A 20,859-nucleotide genomic window follows, 5' to 3' on the forward strand; every position below is an offset into this window, starting at 1 on the left:
TTATTCCCATCAAGCTGTCCCCTCAAACAGGGAAAATATTTAAAGCTGAAAAAAGCAAGTGAACAGCTTTTTCTTAACTAGGTTGCTAGTGCCTTGAATTTATATATGTTTACACCCAGCAGCTCCCCTTTCTGTATTCTGTATGTCCAGTCTAGAGAGGTCTTCTGCTCTTTTCACCCACATGGTCATATTAGACTTGGCATTTGTGCAAACCCATTTTCCTGTTAAGACAGGAATCACAAACTTGGAGCCTGATGCATCAAAATACATTTCTATCTATCTGTGGGTAACCATGAACTACTGAATTTTCTGTGATGCAGCAAAACAGATGCAGATTTGGAGCCTTCAGGGTCAAACTGTGTTGTCTTCCATTCTACAGCTGAGTTCTCACAAGCTGTAGACAGCCAGTAGTATTCATGGGCCTGCTTGTCTAAATAGTGAGATTATATTAAATCTCAAGCAGAATCTGGAAACATGTAGACATGTCTATTTTCTAGGCTTAAAAAGATTGCATTTCATTTTCTAGGGACTACCCAACTATTATGGAACAGTGGATGGAAAGTGAAAGTAGTGGAAAGAAGTGGAAGGCAATAAACTCCATACCCAATTGTGTTGACAGATACAAATTATGCATGGAGCTGACAGCAGAGGAATTTTGGTAGTTTGGCAAAATTACAGGAACAGATATTTAAAAGTATCTAAATAGGAGGTCTATCAATTTAAATATAATAGAAGTATCTAAACAGGTATCTACAAATATTTAAGAATGATAGAGGAAGTTCTTAAGGTTAAACTGAAATAAAACTTAAATGCCTAGACAAGTTTTAAGATCCAAGACTCACTTGCTGAAAACAATATATTAAGATTTTCTCCTGGCTGCATGCAGATTGTTTCATCAACAGTAACAGTAATAATAGCATACATTATTTCATAATGTAATTGTATGTAATTCATGACTATTGGCTAAACTTGTAGATGAGAAAAATTACGAACTTTATTAGTCTTTGCACTCTTTCAAGTCTACCTTTAGTCTGAGTATTCTTCAGTCCTGATGTGGATCTTGTTCTACCTTATTTCCCAACAGTGCTGCAACACTGTTGATGATATCAACACCTGCTATTCCTACTGCAATTGTGAACAGCATTAAAATAATTTTTGTTCAAGGTACCCAATATTCCACTACTCTAAGATGTGTACTGCTAACATATTTCAAGAGAGAAACTTGAAAGATCTAAAATGTAATTGACATCTGGCACGGCGACTCAATTAAATACCGCACTGAATTAATTAACTTGCTGTGTCTCATAAGCCAACAGCAGCAACCCCATATTCAGCACCACAGTACTGCTGGAAACAAGAAGCACTTCAGCAGGATATTACATGTACAGGCTGCATTCAGTGCAGAGTGCAAGGGGAATAAGTAACTTACTAATGTGACTGTTACAGCTTGAATGAATCCTGTGAGGCACTGTCACATTGCAAGCACTGAACAGTACAGTCAGGTAAGATGCTTGTGGTCAGACACAAACATACTTCCCAATAAAGATATCAGCTGCAAAAATTATGATATTTACTCACCTGAGGGTGCCTGATTTTTTTTTTCCTTTATACAAAAAAAAAAAAAAATCCACATCAAAATTCTTTTCCAGAAGTTTGGTGTTTATAGCAGTGCAATGTTTGAGGTTCTCAGTCAGAAAAGAAATAAATCTGTTTTCAGCTGCTCATGTGAAAGTCTGATTGAATTCTAGGGATGTGAGACTCTACCCAAATGAGCTTCCCAAAAGAGATATAAATAACCTAAGTAAAAAGCCCAACTCCCCTGATGAACAACAGAGAACATGTACAATAGTGAGATAGCTAGTCAAATGTGTAAAACAACACAAGAAAAAACATTTCAAGGAAAAAAAAAATATAAGAGAACCGTGTAAAAGCTGATGCTGAAGTTTTGTTGTTTTAACAGCATATTAAAGTTGCACCAAAAGGTTTGTATTCTTCACACAGCATTTTAAAGTAACAAATGTAGCATTACAGGAAACATAGGGAACAAAGAAAAAAAATCTTTGAATCAGAGAATAACTCAGGTTGGAAGGGATTTCTGGAGGTCATCCAGTCCAAAGTCCTGCTCAAAGCAGGGCAAAATTCGAAGTCAGATGAAACATCAAAGTTAAATCAGATTGCTCAAGATGATACCCAGTTCAGTTTTGACTTTTTCAAGGGATGAAGTTGCTCATTGGACAAAACAATATTTCTGAGGACTAAAATTCTGTTTACAGGAACTTTTTCAGATTTCCAAATATGTTTACATTTGTAGGCAAAACAAAAGTAAAATCTTTCAAGTGTTAGTAAAAATAGACTTTATGATTTTTAATTTGACAATTAAGAAAGTATCTTTCCAGTTTAGTGAGAAAAAAAGTCCTGAATATTTTCATTTCACATCTCTGTGAACTACACTAAGAATGCTGTTCTATCCTATTACAATCAAAAAATTAAAAGTCAGCTCTGCACACTGCTCAATTACCAGTTCATTAAAACCCAACTATCCTACCTAAATGTTTTTGATATAGCAAAAGTGGTATTTGCCCAAATTTAAAAAGCAGTATCAGACCTTAAAACATTCCTCTGCTATTAAGGGAAAAGCAAGGTCCTGCCAGGGTTGTGGTTATTCCACAACTCCATAAAAAACAAACAAACAAGCAAACAAAAAAACCCCTAAAAACCCCCCCCAAAAAAACCCCAAAAAAACATAAAAAAAAAAAAAAACTCAAAAAAACCCAATATGATTGTATGATTGGCTGCTGACATGTTGCAAATTCATCCTCATCTGATAAAGATTAATTTTGTAGAGAAGGGACAATCATTACTTCCCATACTAAAACATTATCTTCATGTTGTATATAGCTGATGAAGTGGTACAAATGGACAAAACCAAACCAGCATTTCTCTATAGTATGGATTCTGGACAGGCTTTAAGTTACAATGGTACTAAGGTCTCTGTTATATGAAAGCTAATGAAATTAGTTATACTGGGATTTAGAAAATTATTTGAATTACAGGTGGTTGTCACATATGACCTCTTACGAAAAAAAGTTTTGAGAAAGATGACAGGCCAATAATAAAACAGATGAAGAAATAAAAATTAAATGGATGGAGAAAATGAGACGAGTTCAAATTTTCCCTTTTTCCTTTCTAACAAATAAGGTGCTTTGACTCTGCAGTACTTCTGAAAATTTATTCTTTATTCAGGTGCCTGAATAGGAAACTTGATCTGGATTGGGAATACTGAACTCTTGGAAACTTAGACCAAGTTTCCGTGCCACTTTCTGTAACATTTCTTAGCACCATTTGATTAATAAATTACATGAAAGAGTACAAAATAGTGAGGTTTTTAAATGTCTATTATGCACTATATCTATACTACATTATGTACTCAGAATAATGGTTCACTCAAATTTTAATATGCATATTACAGAAAGTAACATGTATCCTACCCAGCAACCCTCAGAAAGAGAACTCCATTTAATAGGCAGAGGTTCTCCAGGGGGAAGTTGAAGTCAATCAATTTCCCCCTTTTTCTCCCCTGTCCACAAAACCCCACTGCCCACACTGTCCCAGGTAACACACCAGCAACTCAGTGCTCCTCCCTCTCCAGGTCCTCCAAGGGCAGGACGATTCCCAGTGGAATCTCAGTTTCCCCATTTGCAGCACAGATATGTGCACCCCAAATGCCTGTAATCCCCTCCTGTGAAACCATCCAACACGTGTTTATGCTAAATACATTCAATGCAAGGTCTGAAATAGCAAACAGTGATCCAGCTGCAGATAATGGCTCTTCAGAAGTATCCCACCGGGCAATGCACGTTCCAAGACTGTTTAAACCCTTCTAGAGATATTAGTTGTTTCCTTCCTGATATTTTCAGAAAATTAATCTGAACTTTACACAAATAATATTGAAGCTCAGACTTAAAACCAACACAAACAAAGATGAAATGAAGACCTAGAAATGACATGATTTTCAGCGCACTGAAGTGAGATCAGCAAAGCCTTACTTTTAAGTAAAATGGTCCACATACTTTCTGCAATCAGAATAAAAAATGAGGCTAATTGAGAATATATTATGACAGGTGTCTTTTGATGCTTTTCAAAAAAATTTGAATTTGATGGAAGATTTTGCTATGTTCAATTATATTAAGGCAAATTTAATTAATTATATCCAAAAATAATGTAGTTGCTTATTTTTGATACATTTATTTAATCTAAATTAATATAAATTAAGTATTCAGCAATTAATACTATGAAAAATATCAGATATTACTACTGAAACACAGCACCTTGGTTCAGCAAACAAGGAAGTGACATTTCCCTTCAGTAAAAGAACAAGTTAAACACTATTAACCTGTGCTCCAAATAACTTCATGTGGATGGTTGCCACAGATGAACAAACTGGAAAAGAGCCAAATACCACTGTCCGTTAAAGCAACAATGCCCGTTTTCCAACGCTCCATCTGAGGAGCGATTCAGGCTACTCCCTGAAGAATGCCACACAATACAACAAAACGAAGCGTCTCGGAGCATCTACATACCAAGGTGTTATTATTCAGATCCATCTTCCCAGTGAAAGGCCCCCATGTTGTTCCAACCGGAAGCTGCTGCCGGCTCTGAATCTTGCGCTCCCCGTCTTTCTGGACCACCTCCAACTCTCCTGCAAACAAAGAAAACAAGCAGTGTTGAGAGTACTTTCACTCATGCCTTGACAACAACCACCTCTGCCTTTGTGCTGGTTTTATACGCACAATGTTCTGAGGACCAATATAATGAGAATTAATTATGCTTGTCTGAAAAACAACTGATCTTGTCATCCTGCAAAAGAAAAACAAACCTTTTTCCCTTATAATTATATTCAAATTTTGTTCAGAAAGTCCCATTCCTTTCTTGCATCTTTTCACACACATTAGAGTTTGAAAGCAATTTTATTCAGAATAGCATTCCATAAGAGTTCTTAAGAAGTGCTGAGGAGGGGGGGAAATAACAGCTGAAAAGAGCAAGTCCAACAGCAGCCACAGCTGCTTTAACCTCCCTGATGCATTTTGCTGCACAAGATCCCATTCTGAAGCATGTAGCAACTAAAAATTTGAGAAAAACAGCATAAAGACATAAAAAATTCACAGCACCTCCAAGACACTGCTGAAAGCATTTACTGCAATTACAAAAAGGATTTTGAACTGAAATTTTACAGGAAGTAACATTTCAGAATTAAACAAAAAATAATTTTAATTGTTACCTAAAGGTTATAAGAAAAGTAAAAGCAAAGGGGAAGCTGTATGACGTTTTTTGGGGTTTTTTTTAGTACATAATGATTATTAGTGCATGGGATTTTTATTAAAAAAAATTGTTTTTGAAAGTAAGACTACAAAATTTACATGTAAAAGAGAAATTTTTGCTTTGGCTCACATTAACTTTTCTGCATTTTCCAGTAAAGAGAAAGACTAATGCAATTGATCATTCTCATGAAGGGAAAAATAAAATTCAGTCACCACCTTTCCCACTCCACATATTTTTTCACTTTATTTCAAGATTAAAAAAATAGTCTGGATAACTCTCCTTTGAAAGCAGTCTCTTCACTAAGACTATTTTTTATGAACAAATGTATCATTTAAAAATCCAGCAACAGTTATATTTATATACACAATTTCTAACACTATTTTCTAAATTAATTCCAGTTTCAGACTTTCATAGGGATACAATGGAACAAGGCCAGGCTGATCTGTACTTTTCCTGTTAGATGTTTGACTGCTTTTTTCCATGCTCTTGCACTTGCATACTTTGCCCTTCCTGAAGGTAGGCAAAAAAAACCTGTTGTTCTCAGGAGCAGCTGAGCTCACCTCAACTTTGCTGAAGCCATGATTTTTCATCATCTGTTTTCCATGACTGCTAAAGTCCCTTGCTCCTTTTCCATACCAAACAGATACAACAGGGATTCCTGTCTTTTGCATCAGCACGTCTCAACAACTCCACTCCAAATAAGGATGGTGCTTTTCCACAAACAGAGCAAAGTCCAACTGTGCAAGGAGTCAATTTGTCCCAGATTTAGAGCTGGTGGTTGTTGTGAAATGAACCTTGGGCTGAAGGAAGTGAGTAACTCCTCCTGGCTCACAGGCAGCTTCCACAGACTTCCCTGAGCTAAACATTCCCCTGGATGCCTGGATTTACATTGCAGTCAGGCTGCAAAGCTTTTCCTTGTCCACAGGGGTTAATCTTGACCATCTTCCAAAGAGAAGAGTTGGCTCCAGCTTCCATTTTCAAGCACAGAAATCTAAATTTCACCTCTGAGTGTTGCAGATTACAAAACTACTCTACGTAAAATCGTGCATCAGATCCTTCCTGCAAACTGGAACAAATCTAGGAAATAGAGCTGTATCGGTTCACAAAAGCTTCTCTGTATGTGGGTGAGTCCTCATCATGACAGTGTTACGACATTTTAAAAGGCAGAATGTGAGCAGAAAAGCTCATGGATTAATTATATCTAATTTACACATGTGACATATATGCGCACAAACGGAAAAAAAAGCAACCAAACAACGATAAAAGCATTTTTTTCCTTCTCACAGTCACATTGTTAGAAATTGTATTAGCTTTAAAAATCTCTTTATATGTTAATTATGGAATAGAGAAATTGCAAAGTAACGTGTTTATCACTCAGCCATACTGCAGCATTTTCTCTCTACATAGAGATGAAAACGCTATGCAGCATTTGCTTGCTTTTACACACTAAAAAACAGCCATGTCTATGGACATGTCACATTTAACTGATACCAGAGGAATCATGAGAATCTTTGAAAACCCTTTTAAAAAATAATTCAGTCTCCCTTTCTGCCACTGACATTTTTCATTTGAAAAGGGTTCAGACACAGTCAAACAGTGACTCCTTATCTGTACCTGTGGATTTACAAGCAGGCCTGTCTTTTAATGGATTAAGAACGACAAACTTAGGGCAGATCAACCAGTGATATCCAAAAAGCTACCAAAGTTTTAAGGTACACATCATTACACATTATATTTTAAATAAAATTAATAACATGAATCTTATACCTGGTAAGTAGCTAGAGGGAAGCATATGAACAAGCTTTTTTTTTCCAAATATAATTTTTTCCGTCTGTTGATAATTAAGTAACTTACTATGGATTCTCTCTCTCACTCTTTTTGTTACAGTTCCAAGCTGTAGTTCAGGCAATATTCAATATATTATGAATACTTTGAAATGTACTGCCTATGGGGTATCACCATGCTGAATTGTACTGAAACTGCTGTTTCCCAACCCACTTAGAACACCATGAAAGAGGTGTAAGACAGGGTAACAAAATGCTTTTCTGCAAAATCTTTCTGTTTCTCTTCATTGCAGCTCTCCAAAAAAGACACATTTCTCTCTTGTCACCATGAACATCAGCCATTTTAATGCTATGGGTGAGTTTCAGAGTTAGGACAATCTGCTTGCATTTTTTTGGCAAAAGGAGCCAATCTGGTTACACTTATACAAAGTGTAGCATACCACAATTTAGTCCTTGGTGAAGATTTCTTTTTTTTTTTTTTTTTTGTATGAAAAATCTTTGTTTTTTAGGGGAAAAAAATTAACACTGCCTGAAACCTTTCTCCATTCATTTACAACATTTTTCTTCTCTGAAATTTCCTATTTGGTGAATGGTACCACAACTGCAGCACACAGTTTCCCACTTGATGGGGTAACTGAGGCTGTCCCCTGCCCACTGCTGACTTCCCACAGGGATGCTGGTTTAAACCTGTGGCCCTAAGTAATGTGTGACTTCAAGGGTGTTTTCTGGAAAATGAGAACCTCACCCTGTGACTCTTAATTAAAAGGGTTTGAAAAATGTGTCAGCAAGACAGGATTTTCCCCTTCAGCCTCAGAGGAAGTTCAGATGTAAATCTGAAGTGCTCTCTACAGCTACCATCCTCTGCACAACTGTTCAGAATCTTCACAGATTACATCAGGAGAAGGAAGAGGATCTGAGACTTTATTGCTGTATCACCACTCACAGTAAGAAGTGTAAAGACTCAGCTGGTGCTCACTCTTCACACATACTTGTCTGTGGAAATTCCAACATGTGGGGAGGAAAAGAAAAGGAAGGATGAAAAACTGCTGCACCTTCCTTTAATCCATGCTCAAACCCAAAGGAAGCAGAAAATTCTGAGCTAAACACTGTTAGGTGCTTCAAGTAATCAGCAGTCACAGACCATCTCAGTACTGAATACAACGTTCCTTCACGTAACAGGAAATTATAATAGAACTCCTTCCTACTCCTGGAATAAAATATGTGATACACTCATAATTTCCACACAAAGCAGAAATGCAGTTTTACTCTCTTCACCCTAGACTTGTCAGCTGCCCGACTGAAAAGGACAGCAAGAAGTGTGACAAAAGCAGCACTAAGAAACATAAGTAGTATATAAGAAAGCGATGCTCTGCTTTTAGTTTTTTGCAAGGCAAAAAAAATATTTAAGAGACATTCCATTTAGTGATATTTACTTGCCCTTTCCTTGCTACAGACCAAGCAGTTTTTGTTTTGGTTTATTTTTCCCCAGCTTGTTCTTCAGGAACACACTTATTTCCAGCTTGCTGAGTAAGTTTATACAAAATATTTGAGACACATAGTATGGGCTAATCAATTTTGGTAAAAGATAATGCTGTTAGTGCTGTGGGCTGTTTCTCTTATCTTGTTGATGTAGCATACTTTTAAAGTCTGTGATTACTCAAAGACTTATGATAGCTGCACTGTAAAAGAAGCCTCAAGTCATGACTCACTAGTACAGCTATAAAACATCCCATGGCTTTTAAGATATTAGGCCACCTTGGTGGATAGAAAACCAGAATGGAAGGACCCAATTTAGGATTCTTTTCATACGTGCATATATTGTTTCAGGCATGCCACGCAGGGCTTTCGTTAAACAGAAAGAAGGTAGAGAGCTCAGTTTAGCTTTTATTCCTTTATAGCACAATCAGGATCATTTAAAAAAACTCTCCACAAAACACAGAGTACACAGGAATCCAACAAGAGCTTTTGGCCCTCAACAGGATCTGACCATACTCTGACTACCAGAAAAAATCAACTATATATAGTATTTCTGAAACAAAAAATACTGGCTTTCATCCATCTACCTACATTCTAGAGTAAAAAACAAAGGAGTATAAATCTGAAGGTGAATGATCAACAGCTTTTGTGGGACATAAGGAGAACGACATTCAGAAATAACTATATCCAGATTTATATGCATTTAACACTTCTAAGCAAGTCACTGATAGCTTTGTAGGTATCTGAATGTATTTCTAATGTAGTTCTTGCTTAGAACTGTTTTTGCTATAGTATTTGTTGTTGTTTTTGTTTTTTTTAATTGAAAATAGCTTTCTAAGTGGAGTGGGTTCAAAACAATGAGTAAGCTCTTCCTCTGCTATAATTAGAGATTGGTTATTTGACATCATGGAGCTCTACCAATTTCCACAAGCAAATGGCTCCTTCTTTGCATATTTCCAGTCCACAGCCACCTGGCTCTCTAATGAGTGTCTTTGCACGGCAGAGAAATTGTGTATGCTGTAGTTTCAAACAAGAACTGCTCTGAAGTCAGAGCGAGCTAGTTAAAAACCCTCTCAGAAGTTGTTAAGTGCTGCCCAACCCAGAACCCAGTATTTGCCTGCCTTCCTATATGCACAGGAAGAATCTGCAATTAATATTTGGCTGGTGATTGCTTCCATTATAACAAACTACTGTGTGTACATCTGCACACAGCAATTCACTGATAGTGGAGAACTATCCCATTTCCACTTCTGTGATTCTTAATAAGGTAGCTCCAATATTCAGTGTTCACACACTTGTCTGGCAGACATAAACTGCATTATTGAGATACTTCCTGTAAATTCTCCTCCCTCAATTTTCAAGTCTCTGAGACATAACACACACTAAACTACAGTTTTGAACATAAACTTGAAATACGACATTCTCTATTCAAGTACTCCAGTCAAACCCTGATAAATCAGGCTGGCCATGCAGTGATCTTATCCCTTCTGACTCTTTAATAAATCGAACCTTGTAAGTTCACGCTGTTGGAAGTTGTCACTAAATGAAATTGTGACCTTATCCGATGCGTGAACTTATCCTGCTGACAACTACATTTATTGTATGGATAAGCGTAAGGGGAAAAAAAAGAGGCTTTCGATAATTGTGATCTTACCCATATGCAACTCTAACAGATGGGATCTTTTTGATGTTCCATTTAATGATTTGTCTATGATGAGCCTCTACTCAGAGAAAAAATAAATGTTCTTCATAGGTAAGTGGTAAGGGAACTGGTAAACCGTATGAAAAGTGCACAGAGAGGAGTGGCTGACAGCAGAGAGTCAAAAGCTATTAGCTTAACACAAAGAGCTTTGAATTAGCTGGTAATTGCACTGGAAAAGATAACATAATGGAAATGGTAAAACTGTAACATTCCCTTTCCACAGGACTCATTCAATAGTCCAAAACTCTGAAACAAATAACTGTGACTCTGAGGCAGTAACCCAAAATATGCTGTGCTATGGCACTTCATGATGAATGACTGACTGACTGACTGACTGACTGAATGAATGAATGAACAAATCCTCTTCCAGCACTGACTAGATGCTTTCCTCTGCTATTGTGGAAGAAATGTTGAGGAACAGAAAACTCATAGAATCATAGAATAGTTTTTGGAATAGGGTTAGAATCTTAAGGGTAATCTAGTCTTACCTTCCTTCACCAAGCAGGGACATCTTCAATTAGATCAGGTCATTCAGAGCTCTGCTCAACCTGACTTTGAACGTCTCTAGAGACACCTAACACCTCTCTGGGCAACCTGTTCCAGTGTGTCACCACCTTAAATTTAAAAATCCCTGAAAATGGCAAAGGATCTCACATATTGTGTTTGTCGGGGATTTAATACATCATGTCATCTAATCCTCACAGTGGACAATAATGTACCCATTCTGCAGTCAGAGTACTGATTCCAGAGTGAGAAGATCTGGGTGGTGTCAGGGTAACAGTCTAATATGCAGCACTAAAAGTCCACTGGGGGATACAAAAATTGTAATCACCTTACTAGAAAGATACATACATATGAGACAAATTCACACTGAGTACAAGCAGTAATGGACTAAATTACAGTCAATATTTGAAAGATATTTTACCACTTGCTTTGCTATGAAAATGCATTCTCAAGGGTCTCAGCAAAACCAGAGGTTATTTAGGTTGTCCACAAGCAAAGGCAAAACTTAATTTTGCTTCCCAAAAGATGGAGCAGGACAGTGTTAGGACAAGAAAGGTAGAAGGAGGAACACATTTGGGACTGAAAACTGAGAAAACAGTTCTGGATTGGAGTCACCCTGGAGGGAGACTTGCTATTCTGCTGCCACTGAGGCGGTGGAGGGCTTCTGAACATAGCAGCCTGTTTTCTGAAGTTATTGCCACCCACCAGCAACTCCTTCCCCCAGCCCTGATCCTTCCTGTATACATCCCACTTAAGGAACAGAATTAACCAAACCCTATTAGCCATGAGGGAAGTAGACACAAGAACAGGGCGCAGGTACTTATGGCTCTAACCTACCGATCTCCTTTGCCTTTGCTTAAAGCAGGTCTAGATAGCAAAGACCATGCAGGAGAGGCTGCCTCAAGCTGCTCCACGCTTAACTCAGCTGCCTAACGTTGCCACATCTTGACAATGCTACCACAGGGCAGCTGTGCACTCTAGGTAAGGATGACAAATGAAAAGGCTTCTCTGTTTTCTGTAACAAAAAAACTTGCTGCTCCCTGCCTTTCTTTAGAGCCCTGAAAGTCAGAAGCAGAGTTTCTTTATCTCTTCTACCTGCTGCTAGTACTGCAAATGGCAGAGAGTGCAGGTGCTACTCTTATCTGCAACAGCACTGTCCTACATCAGGCAATAAAGGGAAGGAACGAATATTGTGAAAGTGAGGATAGGGAAAGCCTAGGCAAAGATTTTCAGAGTAAAAAAGATCACGGAAGGCTGAGGGTGGGTGGGGTAGGGGGAGGGAGAAGGGGCAGAAATAATTTCAGAAACAAAGCAAGAGACAGGAAGTTTAAGGAAACAGCCATTTGATGACTCAACTTAGGCCTGATCAGGACACAAAGACAGCAGCACCTGGAAAAAGAGGATCATAAGATATTCAAGAAAATTGGGATGCAGAAAATTTGCCAGAGTGAAATATCTAGCTCCAAATCTGAAACACAAGAGAAGCGTATTAATTCCCATTTAGAATTAGAATGCAAACACCACTATTCCTTTAAAGCCAAGGTATCTGTGTTATTACAGTGCTTAATTTGTAAGCTAAACCACTAACAAAATAAACCTATTCTAATATCTCACTGCTCAGCTGAATCCTGGCTAAACTGGAAAACTGAAGTGTGTCTACACTGCACCCAATGATGTGATTTCACCTGATATTTGTAGCCAGATCACCAAGTGTGCCATAAAACTTTTTTGAGAAATAGTTCCATTACTGGTTATGTAGTTTACATAAGGATCCAGCTACACCCATGACCCTGACTGGGTGATGTGACCTAGAGTATGGGTACACAAATGGCTTCAGATTTACAACTGAAATGCAGAGCTAACTTCATTGATGTGAAGGTGCACTATATCCTGTAGCAACAAGCACAGTTTTCAGAGACTATAGTTTCAAAGAAATGACTGACACTGAAAATTCTAAAATTCTCTATTTGTAGATGCATTTGAGAATTTTAGCTCTCTATTTCTATTCGGTTACTTACATAAAATAAATATGAAATAAAATAATTACCTTCTTACAGTACCTCCAGTACACTCCAGTAATCTACAGAATTTAGTAGGAATACAGGATCACATCCCAGATTAGGAAAACATAGACCTATGGTGGTGAACACAATCTGCACCAATTTGAAATGACAATGCAACTTCTACATTTGGGGGGAACTTGAAGGGAGGACAATTAATTTAATAAATGTTAATAGCACATAAATTGAGTAGCTACTAAAGAAATGGAAATGGCAAGCTAAATAATATTTTTTCATCACATACGCCATTAAAATGATTTTTAAGGTGTAAGATGAAGTACAAGTACTGTGTTTTCCCCAAAAGTCAGAAAGGAGGGAATACCTAATGAACATGGTTACTAGAACTTGATTTGCTTTTTATATTTTTAAACAGTTCTACAGACTTTTCCTTTAATTGGACTGCTTCACTGAACTTACAGGAACATACTCAAAGAAAAGAAAAAAAAAAAGGAAAAGAGACAGAAGTTGAAAGAAAAACATATTTACTCAAGATATGCTAACAATGCCAAAGGTTTGTTCACTTACGTCAGAGTCAAGTTCCACATACTATAGCAAATACTGTGTTTATATCAGCATCTAGTCTACAGACAGAGACAAAATACACCCAGCTATCGTGGCAAAATCCTGATCCTGAAATGAAATAAGACCTTTAGTTTTCAAGCCTACTAACTACAAGGACAATTTATCCCTCTGTTTTCTAACTCCACATCTCATAAAATTTAAAAAAAAAAAATTGTTGTTTTTCTCAATAGTTTTCCATCTTTGCTTAGTTCAAGAGGTTTGTTACCACCTCCATGTGTTGAGGTAAACCTGGAGTAGAATTACTTGCAAAAATACAGAAAAGAAAATCCCCAAAGACAACCAGTGTAGCTAAAGAGCCCTCCCTGCATTTCTCTATGAGAGGAATACTGTACACTGCATTTTCACATGGACAGTCCATAGTGGCAAAAATTATTCCTAATTATACTGTAACACTGCACAGACCCAATAGGCTGAGCAAATTCTTCATCCCAGCTACGTGTAGCTTGCACAGCTGTGCTCCCTTTCTCTCCATCACAAATGCACGGGATACTGAAAAGCCAGATTGGTGAGAGCAGGCTGACAATATTACCGAAGAAGGTTTTCTTGATAAGATCATCATCTGTTTCTGGATACTCCTGGGTATGCTCCCTTCCTCAGCACAGGACCAGTAGCCCCTGATAAACATCCCTCTGTGTGCAGATTCTCCCCGATATATGCAAATACATTTCAGTTCTGAGTCCGTCCGCTTTTTCTTTGCTTCATATAGCTGAAATACACTTAGAGGTTTATGAAGCACTGTATGCAAAACAACTGAAAGTGAGCACAACTGAAAATACAGCTAACATAACTCAGACTGAAGTCTCTTCTGAAACAGATACTATTCTGCATGAGAGAAAATGAAACATTTCACCATCACCTAGGACTTTTTGGAACCCTTATAGCTGGAAGATGCTCATGCTTTTTTTTTTTTTTTTTTTTTTACGGTATTATTTACACAAGTATACATGATATTTATAAAAATAAATCAGACATTTCCATGATTATCTAATACTGTTGGATTTCTTTTTTACTTGGAAAAAATGGAAAATAACAATGCAGCCTGTGTTGCCAGTGAATGTAGAAAGCTACCAAAGCTAACATAGTATAAAGACTGATGTATTAATATTTATGTAATAAAATATATTACATGAGCAAAAATGTTTTGAAAACTATTCTTTTTAACTCTAAAAGCAGTGCAATGAGATCATCTGTGACCGGATCTGTGGTGTCTTCTCAGTTTACAGTACTTATGCTTAGAGATAGAAGGATCTATTTTCATCTCTCATTTGTGTAACAGCAGATAAGTTATTTGCTTTCTATCAGACATACATACTCAGAGCTATGAAGCCACTGCTTAGACACCAATATCTAGATAAAAGTATGTGAGCCAAACTGTCCAAATGTCTTGCAAAAGAAGCAGATGCTTTAAAATGATTTTTCTATTTCCTTTCAATGTTTCCAACAAAATTCTGAGAGTACGAAGAAAAACACAAAAATAAAGACTCAAATTTATCAGTATTTATTGTAACCATCCAAAAGATCTAGTTATTGTTGAGATTAGGAAAGTGAGAGTGAGACAGGGACAAAGGGAGATTGAATGCTATGCTCCACTGCATGCATGCAATATATAGTCACATCCATTATAAATACAATTTATATGAAAAGCAACATTATTATAAATAGAGATAAATGTAGTATAACTATAATGTACAATATCAAGATTCAAATTAATAATACCTCTGCACTTGCTGAGGATGGCCATGCATAACAGACACATGGCTCTGCACTGCTCTGGCACTCATGAGTTATGTGCTCATCTACATTTTCTATGACCAAGTACCAGCAGTGACCAACACAGCTTTTTAATGCTGTTTTCCTGTGCCAGAGAGGAAACATGTCTGCTGGGACATGGACCAGAGTACCCTACAGTGCCTCAGTCTGGAATATCACATTGCTTTCACTGCACCCACATCTTAGCACAGCCGAGACTTTGAAGCCGATATAAAGAGTGATGCTCACTTATACAGCAGACTTGTAACTTTGAGTGAAATAAACCCTTGAACAGAGATTGAGCACAAGTCCTGTGCACTGCCTAAATCCTACTCTGAGGCTTACATAAGACTTAAGTAGAAAACTGGTCTTGTGGCAGCCTTCTGTACAGGAATGATCTTGACCTTCATATGAGTAAGTCTCAGGGACATCATGTGTGTAAAGCATATCCCAAATTGCTCTGCCTTACCACCCTCCCTTTTACAAGTGCAGGCTTTGAACACCCCATTGCTGCTTGGACAGATGCAGTGACTGGGGAGTCTGAGGAAGAGCCATGACTGGCACATGTTCTGTGGCACTAGGATGTAGATAGACTTCCTCCTGAAGAATGATCTCCAGAGACTCACTCTTCACAGCTTAGACTTTACCTCTGTAAACCATGATTGAGAAGTCCACATACTCCATGGCCTTACTAGAAATTTCAGCCTAAATAAGAAACTCAGGCTCTCAGGGGAAGTCAGTGCTAGTGACAGGAGTCCTAACTTTCTCTGACAGTTGCAATCACTGCTTCTGAAAACACAATACTTAAAATAAACTCATTATTTGGAAGAAGTAGGAAAGTATTTTTGGCAAGGCATAATCATGAAACAGGCAGTGTCAACAGTGATCCAAAGAATTATAATTCAAAATATATCCAGGCTACAGAATTATTTTGTCATTGAAGCCTTAAAACCACCCCTATATTATCATGTTTTAAAAATACTAATGTCAATTTTTAACAGCTTCTTATTATCTTGCAATGGTGATTTACTGTAAGAATATAAGAAGCATAGCCTATTATTAAATATATAGAGTTAAAAAGGACAAGTATGTATGAAATGATCATATTGAAAAAGATGCAGTTTGGAATCTTTATTCCCCTGATAATAAAATCAGCACTTTACAAAATCATATGTAATAGCATAAAAATTCCCCTAAAAATACTGGCTCCTCTCTACCTCCCCATTACAAAAAAATCACATGTATCAATGCAAAGAAAAAAAACTTCCATTTTAACTGTGACGATTCCTTTGATGTACATAAATACTTTTCAACTTAACAATTCCCTTTTGATAGGCACAGACAATTTGCTGTAAAAGGAATCTTGAAGAATGAAAAACTTGACAGTTTTTTTTCCCCCATATGTTTTCATCTCAATTAATGAAGTATATTAACAGGATACACAATGCATCAGCTTAAAAGGAACAGAATATCTAGACAAACAAATCCTACTTTTACATAACCAATGCTGATGTTAGTAGTTTAAAAAACCTAGCCTTTCAGCATCAGAAAAAGCTTGAACTTCCATGCAGGAGCTGGGGCCACTCTTTTTTATATTCCTGTACCTCTCCATAAAAGCCAGCTTCCTACCCATCTCCTGCCCCTGGACACTGCTTCCTTGGGCAGTTCAGCTGCCACTTGCCCTCCTGCACTGCTCTCTGTGTCCCCAGTGTTCCTCCTCAGTGCTGTGTCACACCCAAGCTCCCAGGGCCTCCAACGATGTCCAGGAGCAAATGTCAGAAAACACACAAGCAGTAAGGCACATATGCTCTCCCTCATGCAACTGATTTAGAACTTTCTGTCTTCCCCCTGTTGATCACAGATCATCTGCCAGTCGAGCCTAAGCTGAAACTAGAAACTTTCAAGTTAGAGCAGAAGCACTAAGGTCATAATAAAATAAAAGAAAACTCCATGTTCCTAAACTTCATACTGACTTAAAGTGAATAAACATGAAAGTATTGGAGGAAATAATACTATATCTGGAGGAAAATTGCATACTATACTCTATATAAGTTTTACATTTTTTCACACTTTTTGTAAACATTTATAGATATGTTAGAATTCTAAATCAATAAGATAATTTCAAACAAACAAACAAAAAAAAAATCTTTATGGCTGGGCTGCAACATTAGCACCTTAACTTACCCATATGTGAGAATATACATATAAATAAACCCACACAGCTTACAAAGTCTTCCACTGTGCCAAATATAGCCATGATATGTTTTGGTACTTTCTATATGCTTATGCTGTCTTCTCATCTTGACAACCAACAAAAAAAAAATACTGGAAATTACTTTCTTAAATGAGAGACAGATATTCAAAAGCCAGCACTGAAGAAACTCCTATAAACATGGAGCTCAAACCTTTGCAAGTACTTTCTCATGTGTATCATAATAACAGTTCCAAAAAACTATCAAATAAAGAAGATGCACAGATTTAGAGAAGGCCAGTCTTGCAGCAAACATTTTAGTTACAATCTTTGAAAGATCTGGGCTTGGTAAATTGGATCTAAGCCTACCTCCTACAGGACATCCAATATCACTCATAATCGCTCTGAAACTCTGGAAGTAATAATAATTCCTTTCTCCCACTTTTTATTGATCTGTTTTTTTAAACAGCATGCAATCAAGAGTGGGGACTGTAACTGTGTTTGCATATATAGGCATAAAAAATGTAAAACAGATACACAGATATACATGATCGATAAATAAATAGATGATAGATAGATAGATAGATAGATAGATAGATAGACAGATAGATAGATAGATAGATAGACAGACAAACAGGTATTTATTTACAAAGTATAGTATCTAGGACAAAATGATCTGTGTCAGTAGAAACCAACAGCTTCTACATGATACTGTAATCCACACATCTTGGCATTCTGAAAAGAATGCCCTTTTCAAATATTCTGCATCTTTTTCGTCTCTGGCAAGTAGGCTAAGAAGTGGGGGTTATGTTTCTGATATGTACTCCATATCACCTTCTGGAGCAGTTAAACAAAGCTCAGACCCTGTACTCTCTGAATAATGGGGAAAGACAACCAGAGAGAAAGACTGGTTTCAAACATAGTACTTGATGTTTGAGACCTTTGCTTTAATTGGATTTTGGAATTTATCTGAATTCATATATTGCATGGTTTCACTCTTGAAATTATTACAATCAACAAATTTAGGGAGGTGAGAAAATATTTATTTATATATTTATTTATATATTGCTTTTTACCTCCTAAATACACTCAAAAAGTAGCAAACCCTTTGAAATGCTGAATTCAGTTGTTCCAAACTATTATAGGTTACACGAGAAAGCAAACCTTTCCCTTCTTACCTGCCACCAAAATACACAGAGAACACCTTTTCTAATTTATTGTCATCTTCCTTGAAATAATTTCAATTTGAGTGGCAACTGACTCTTCAGTGCCATTCCAGGACAAATGTGTCATCTATTTTTACATTCTTGGATCCAAAGAGTTTTACAATCATGCATCATTCTTTGTCTTTTTTCACAATCACCCATTTAAGCAACTCCTGACAAGTAAACAACAGCACTGTGTGCAATAGAATTGCTGTTCCTCCTTGTCATGCACAAATGAAATAAAACCTCCAACAGGAAATCAATGTCTACACTTTTCAATGAGTATAATTATGGTAGGAAGAAGCAGGCAAATCAATATGCAGACTGTGAGTAGAAGCTTTAGGTTTGTCAGTCCTTTCCAGTGGCTGCTTACATTTTGCACTTTTGCAGAGTACCCCGAAAAACAAAATATTCTGTCTGAAAGCTACAACACAGACCACACAACTACCATATTAACAGTACACTTCAGTATCCAGAAAGTTCTATGTATTCTCAGGGAGAAACAGAGGCATCACATCTCACCTGTCCTATACCACAAGAGCTTGGTATAAATAGTGTAGAATTTAAAAGCACTACACAATAAAGATACCACTGTCTGACAAAACCATTATTTCACTGAGAGGTATGATACTTCCCTCTGAAAGGCAATAAAAAGTAAATTCTACACTGCACTGTACATAAAGAACAGTTAAAATGAAAAATTTGTTGTATGACAACCCATGTTGTTAACAATATAGGCAGATCAAGATAAGTGGGTGGATTTGGATCATCATCAGAAGACACAAGGCCATATTTGCCAGTCTATTATGTCACGTTTCTTGAATTCATGATCCTAGGAGTGCAATAACTTTTTATGACATGATGGAGAAGTTACATTTTATACATGCTCCAAATACCCAGGCAAGATAAATGAATTAAACTCAGCAACCATATTGTATTTTTTACATGTTACTGGGCAATATAGCATATGGATAATTCTGAAGTCTAAAGCATATAAATCATCATGAAATAGCAATGAAAAACACACTGTGGTTGCCAGACAACTTACATCAAATTAATCCCTACCTTTGTAAACCGAAACAGTAAGAAAATATGAGAAATATAAGAAAATTATGGTAAAGAGATTGTTTGTTAAGTCAATAGGGAGCACAGCACCAAAATCACACACAATATTATGGGAACTGATGATAGACTTGAAATCATATCCTCTTCCTAAAATTGCTCATCCCATTCAAAAGGGCTATACCATTTTAGAAGCAATGGTTATTTACATTTCCCATCAAAAATTCCTACTCAAAACACAAGTAGATAAAAAAAAAAAAAATGCCAAGAATAACTTTTAGAGAAATAAAAAGGTAAAGGTGTTATAAAATGTCTCAGTTTAAAAAAAAAAAAAACAACTTTTATTATTTGACCAATTATTAGTTTCTTTGATGCAACTGCATTTATCTTTAGTCACTGAAAATGTATACAATATTGCACATCCAAACCTATGCTTTAACAATATGCTAATTATACAGTTCAGATGATCTGGAAAGAAATCCATTTCGCACTGATGATATAAGGGAGTGACAGTACAATTTACATTAAGAAATGTTTTCTCATTTTTCTCAAAAATTGGTTTGCACTCAGCCGGAGAAATCTAAATTCGACCAACAGGCATCCCTCCCTGCTTCTCCATGGTTACAAAATAACATGACAATCTGAATGACGGAAAAGATGCACATAAGAATGGGTTACAAAAACTCCTCTGGACACAGGTACACAGGCAGTGAATGTTTTCTTTTGTAATCTGATTAAACAGACGATTGTTGTATAGAACAATATTGCAATGCTAGTAGCAAACAATTCTCAGTGACCTTATTTCAAACATTTTGAATTAGGTCTTCCACATTGTCCAAATTATTCCCCAGGGCAGTTGGCCAGTCCACATTCCTGACTTTATGGGAAGAATTCTAACTGGAAAAGCTAACACAGGTTCCCCATTTGCCTACAGCTTTGTTCACATACCTCTCCTCACTCCAAGTTTGACAGTACTGTACTGTGGTGTACTTTTGGCACACATTTTCCTGACACATTAATATCAACCTGTATAGGCAGAGCTTGAAAGAGAGTGATTGGTTCATTGTGATTTTCCTTTTCGTGTTCAAAGGATACAGACTGCATTGACTGGGAGGTGGCACAGTGAAAATCCTGATTCCTGGCACACTGCTCTTCATCAGCCACAGACATCTAAGCACATGGAATTGGAGGGCTAAAAACAGTCTTGATTTATTCATTTGATTCA

At 36.9% G+C, this 20,859-nt stretch overlaps 1 protein-coding gene across 2 annotated transcripts in view; it reads right to left on the reverse strand.

Moving 5' to 3' along the window:
- The window catches only part of ZFPM2 (zinc finger protein, FOG family member 2), a 305,701-nt gene that overhangs the window by 154,642 nt on the left and 130,200 nt on the right, over positions 1-20,859 (reverse strand). For both annotated transcript variants that reach the window (XM_086880820.1, XM_086880829.1), the window contains one exon: positions 4,581-4,699. In XM_086880820.1, coding sequence (XP_086736946.1) covers positions 4,581-4,699 — 119 coding nt within the window. The remainder of the gene's footprint in view (positions 1-4,580; positions 4,700-20,859) is intronic.

Source organism: Cyanistes caeruleus, chromosome 1 (genome assembly GCF_971803275.1).
Source record: "Cyanistes caeruleus chromosome 1, bCyaCae1.hap1.1, whole genome shotgun sequence".
Classification (NCBI taxonomy): domain Eukaryota; kingdom Metazoa; phylum Chordata; class Aves; order Passeriformes; family Paridae; genus Cyanistes; species Cyanistes caeruleus.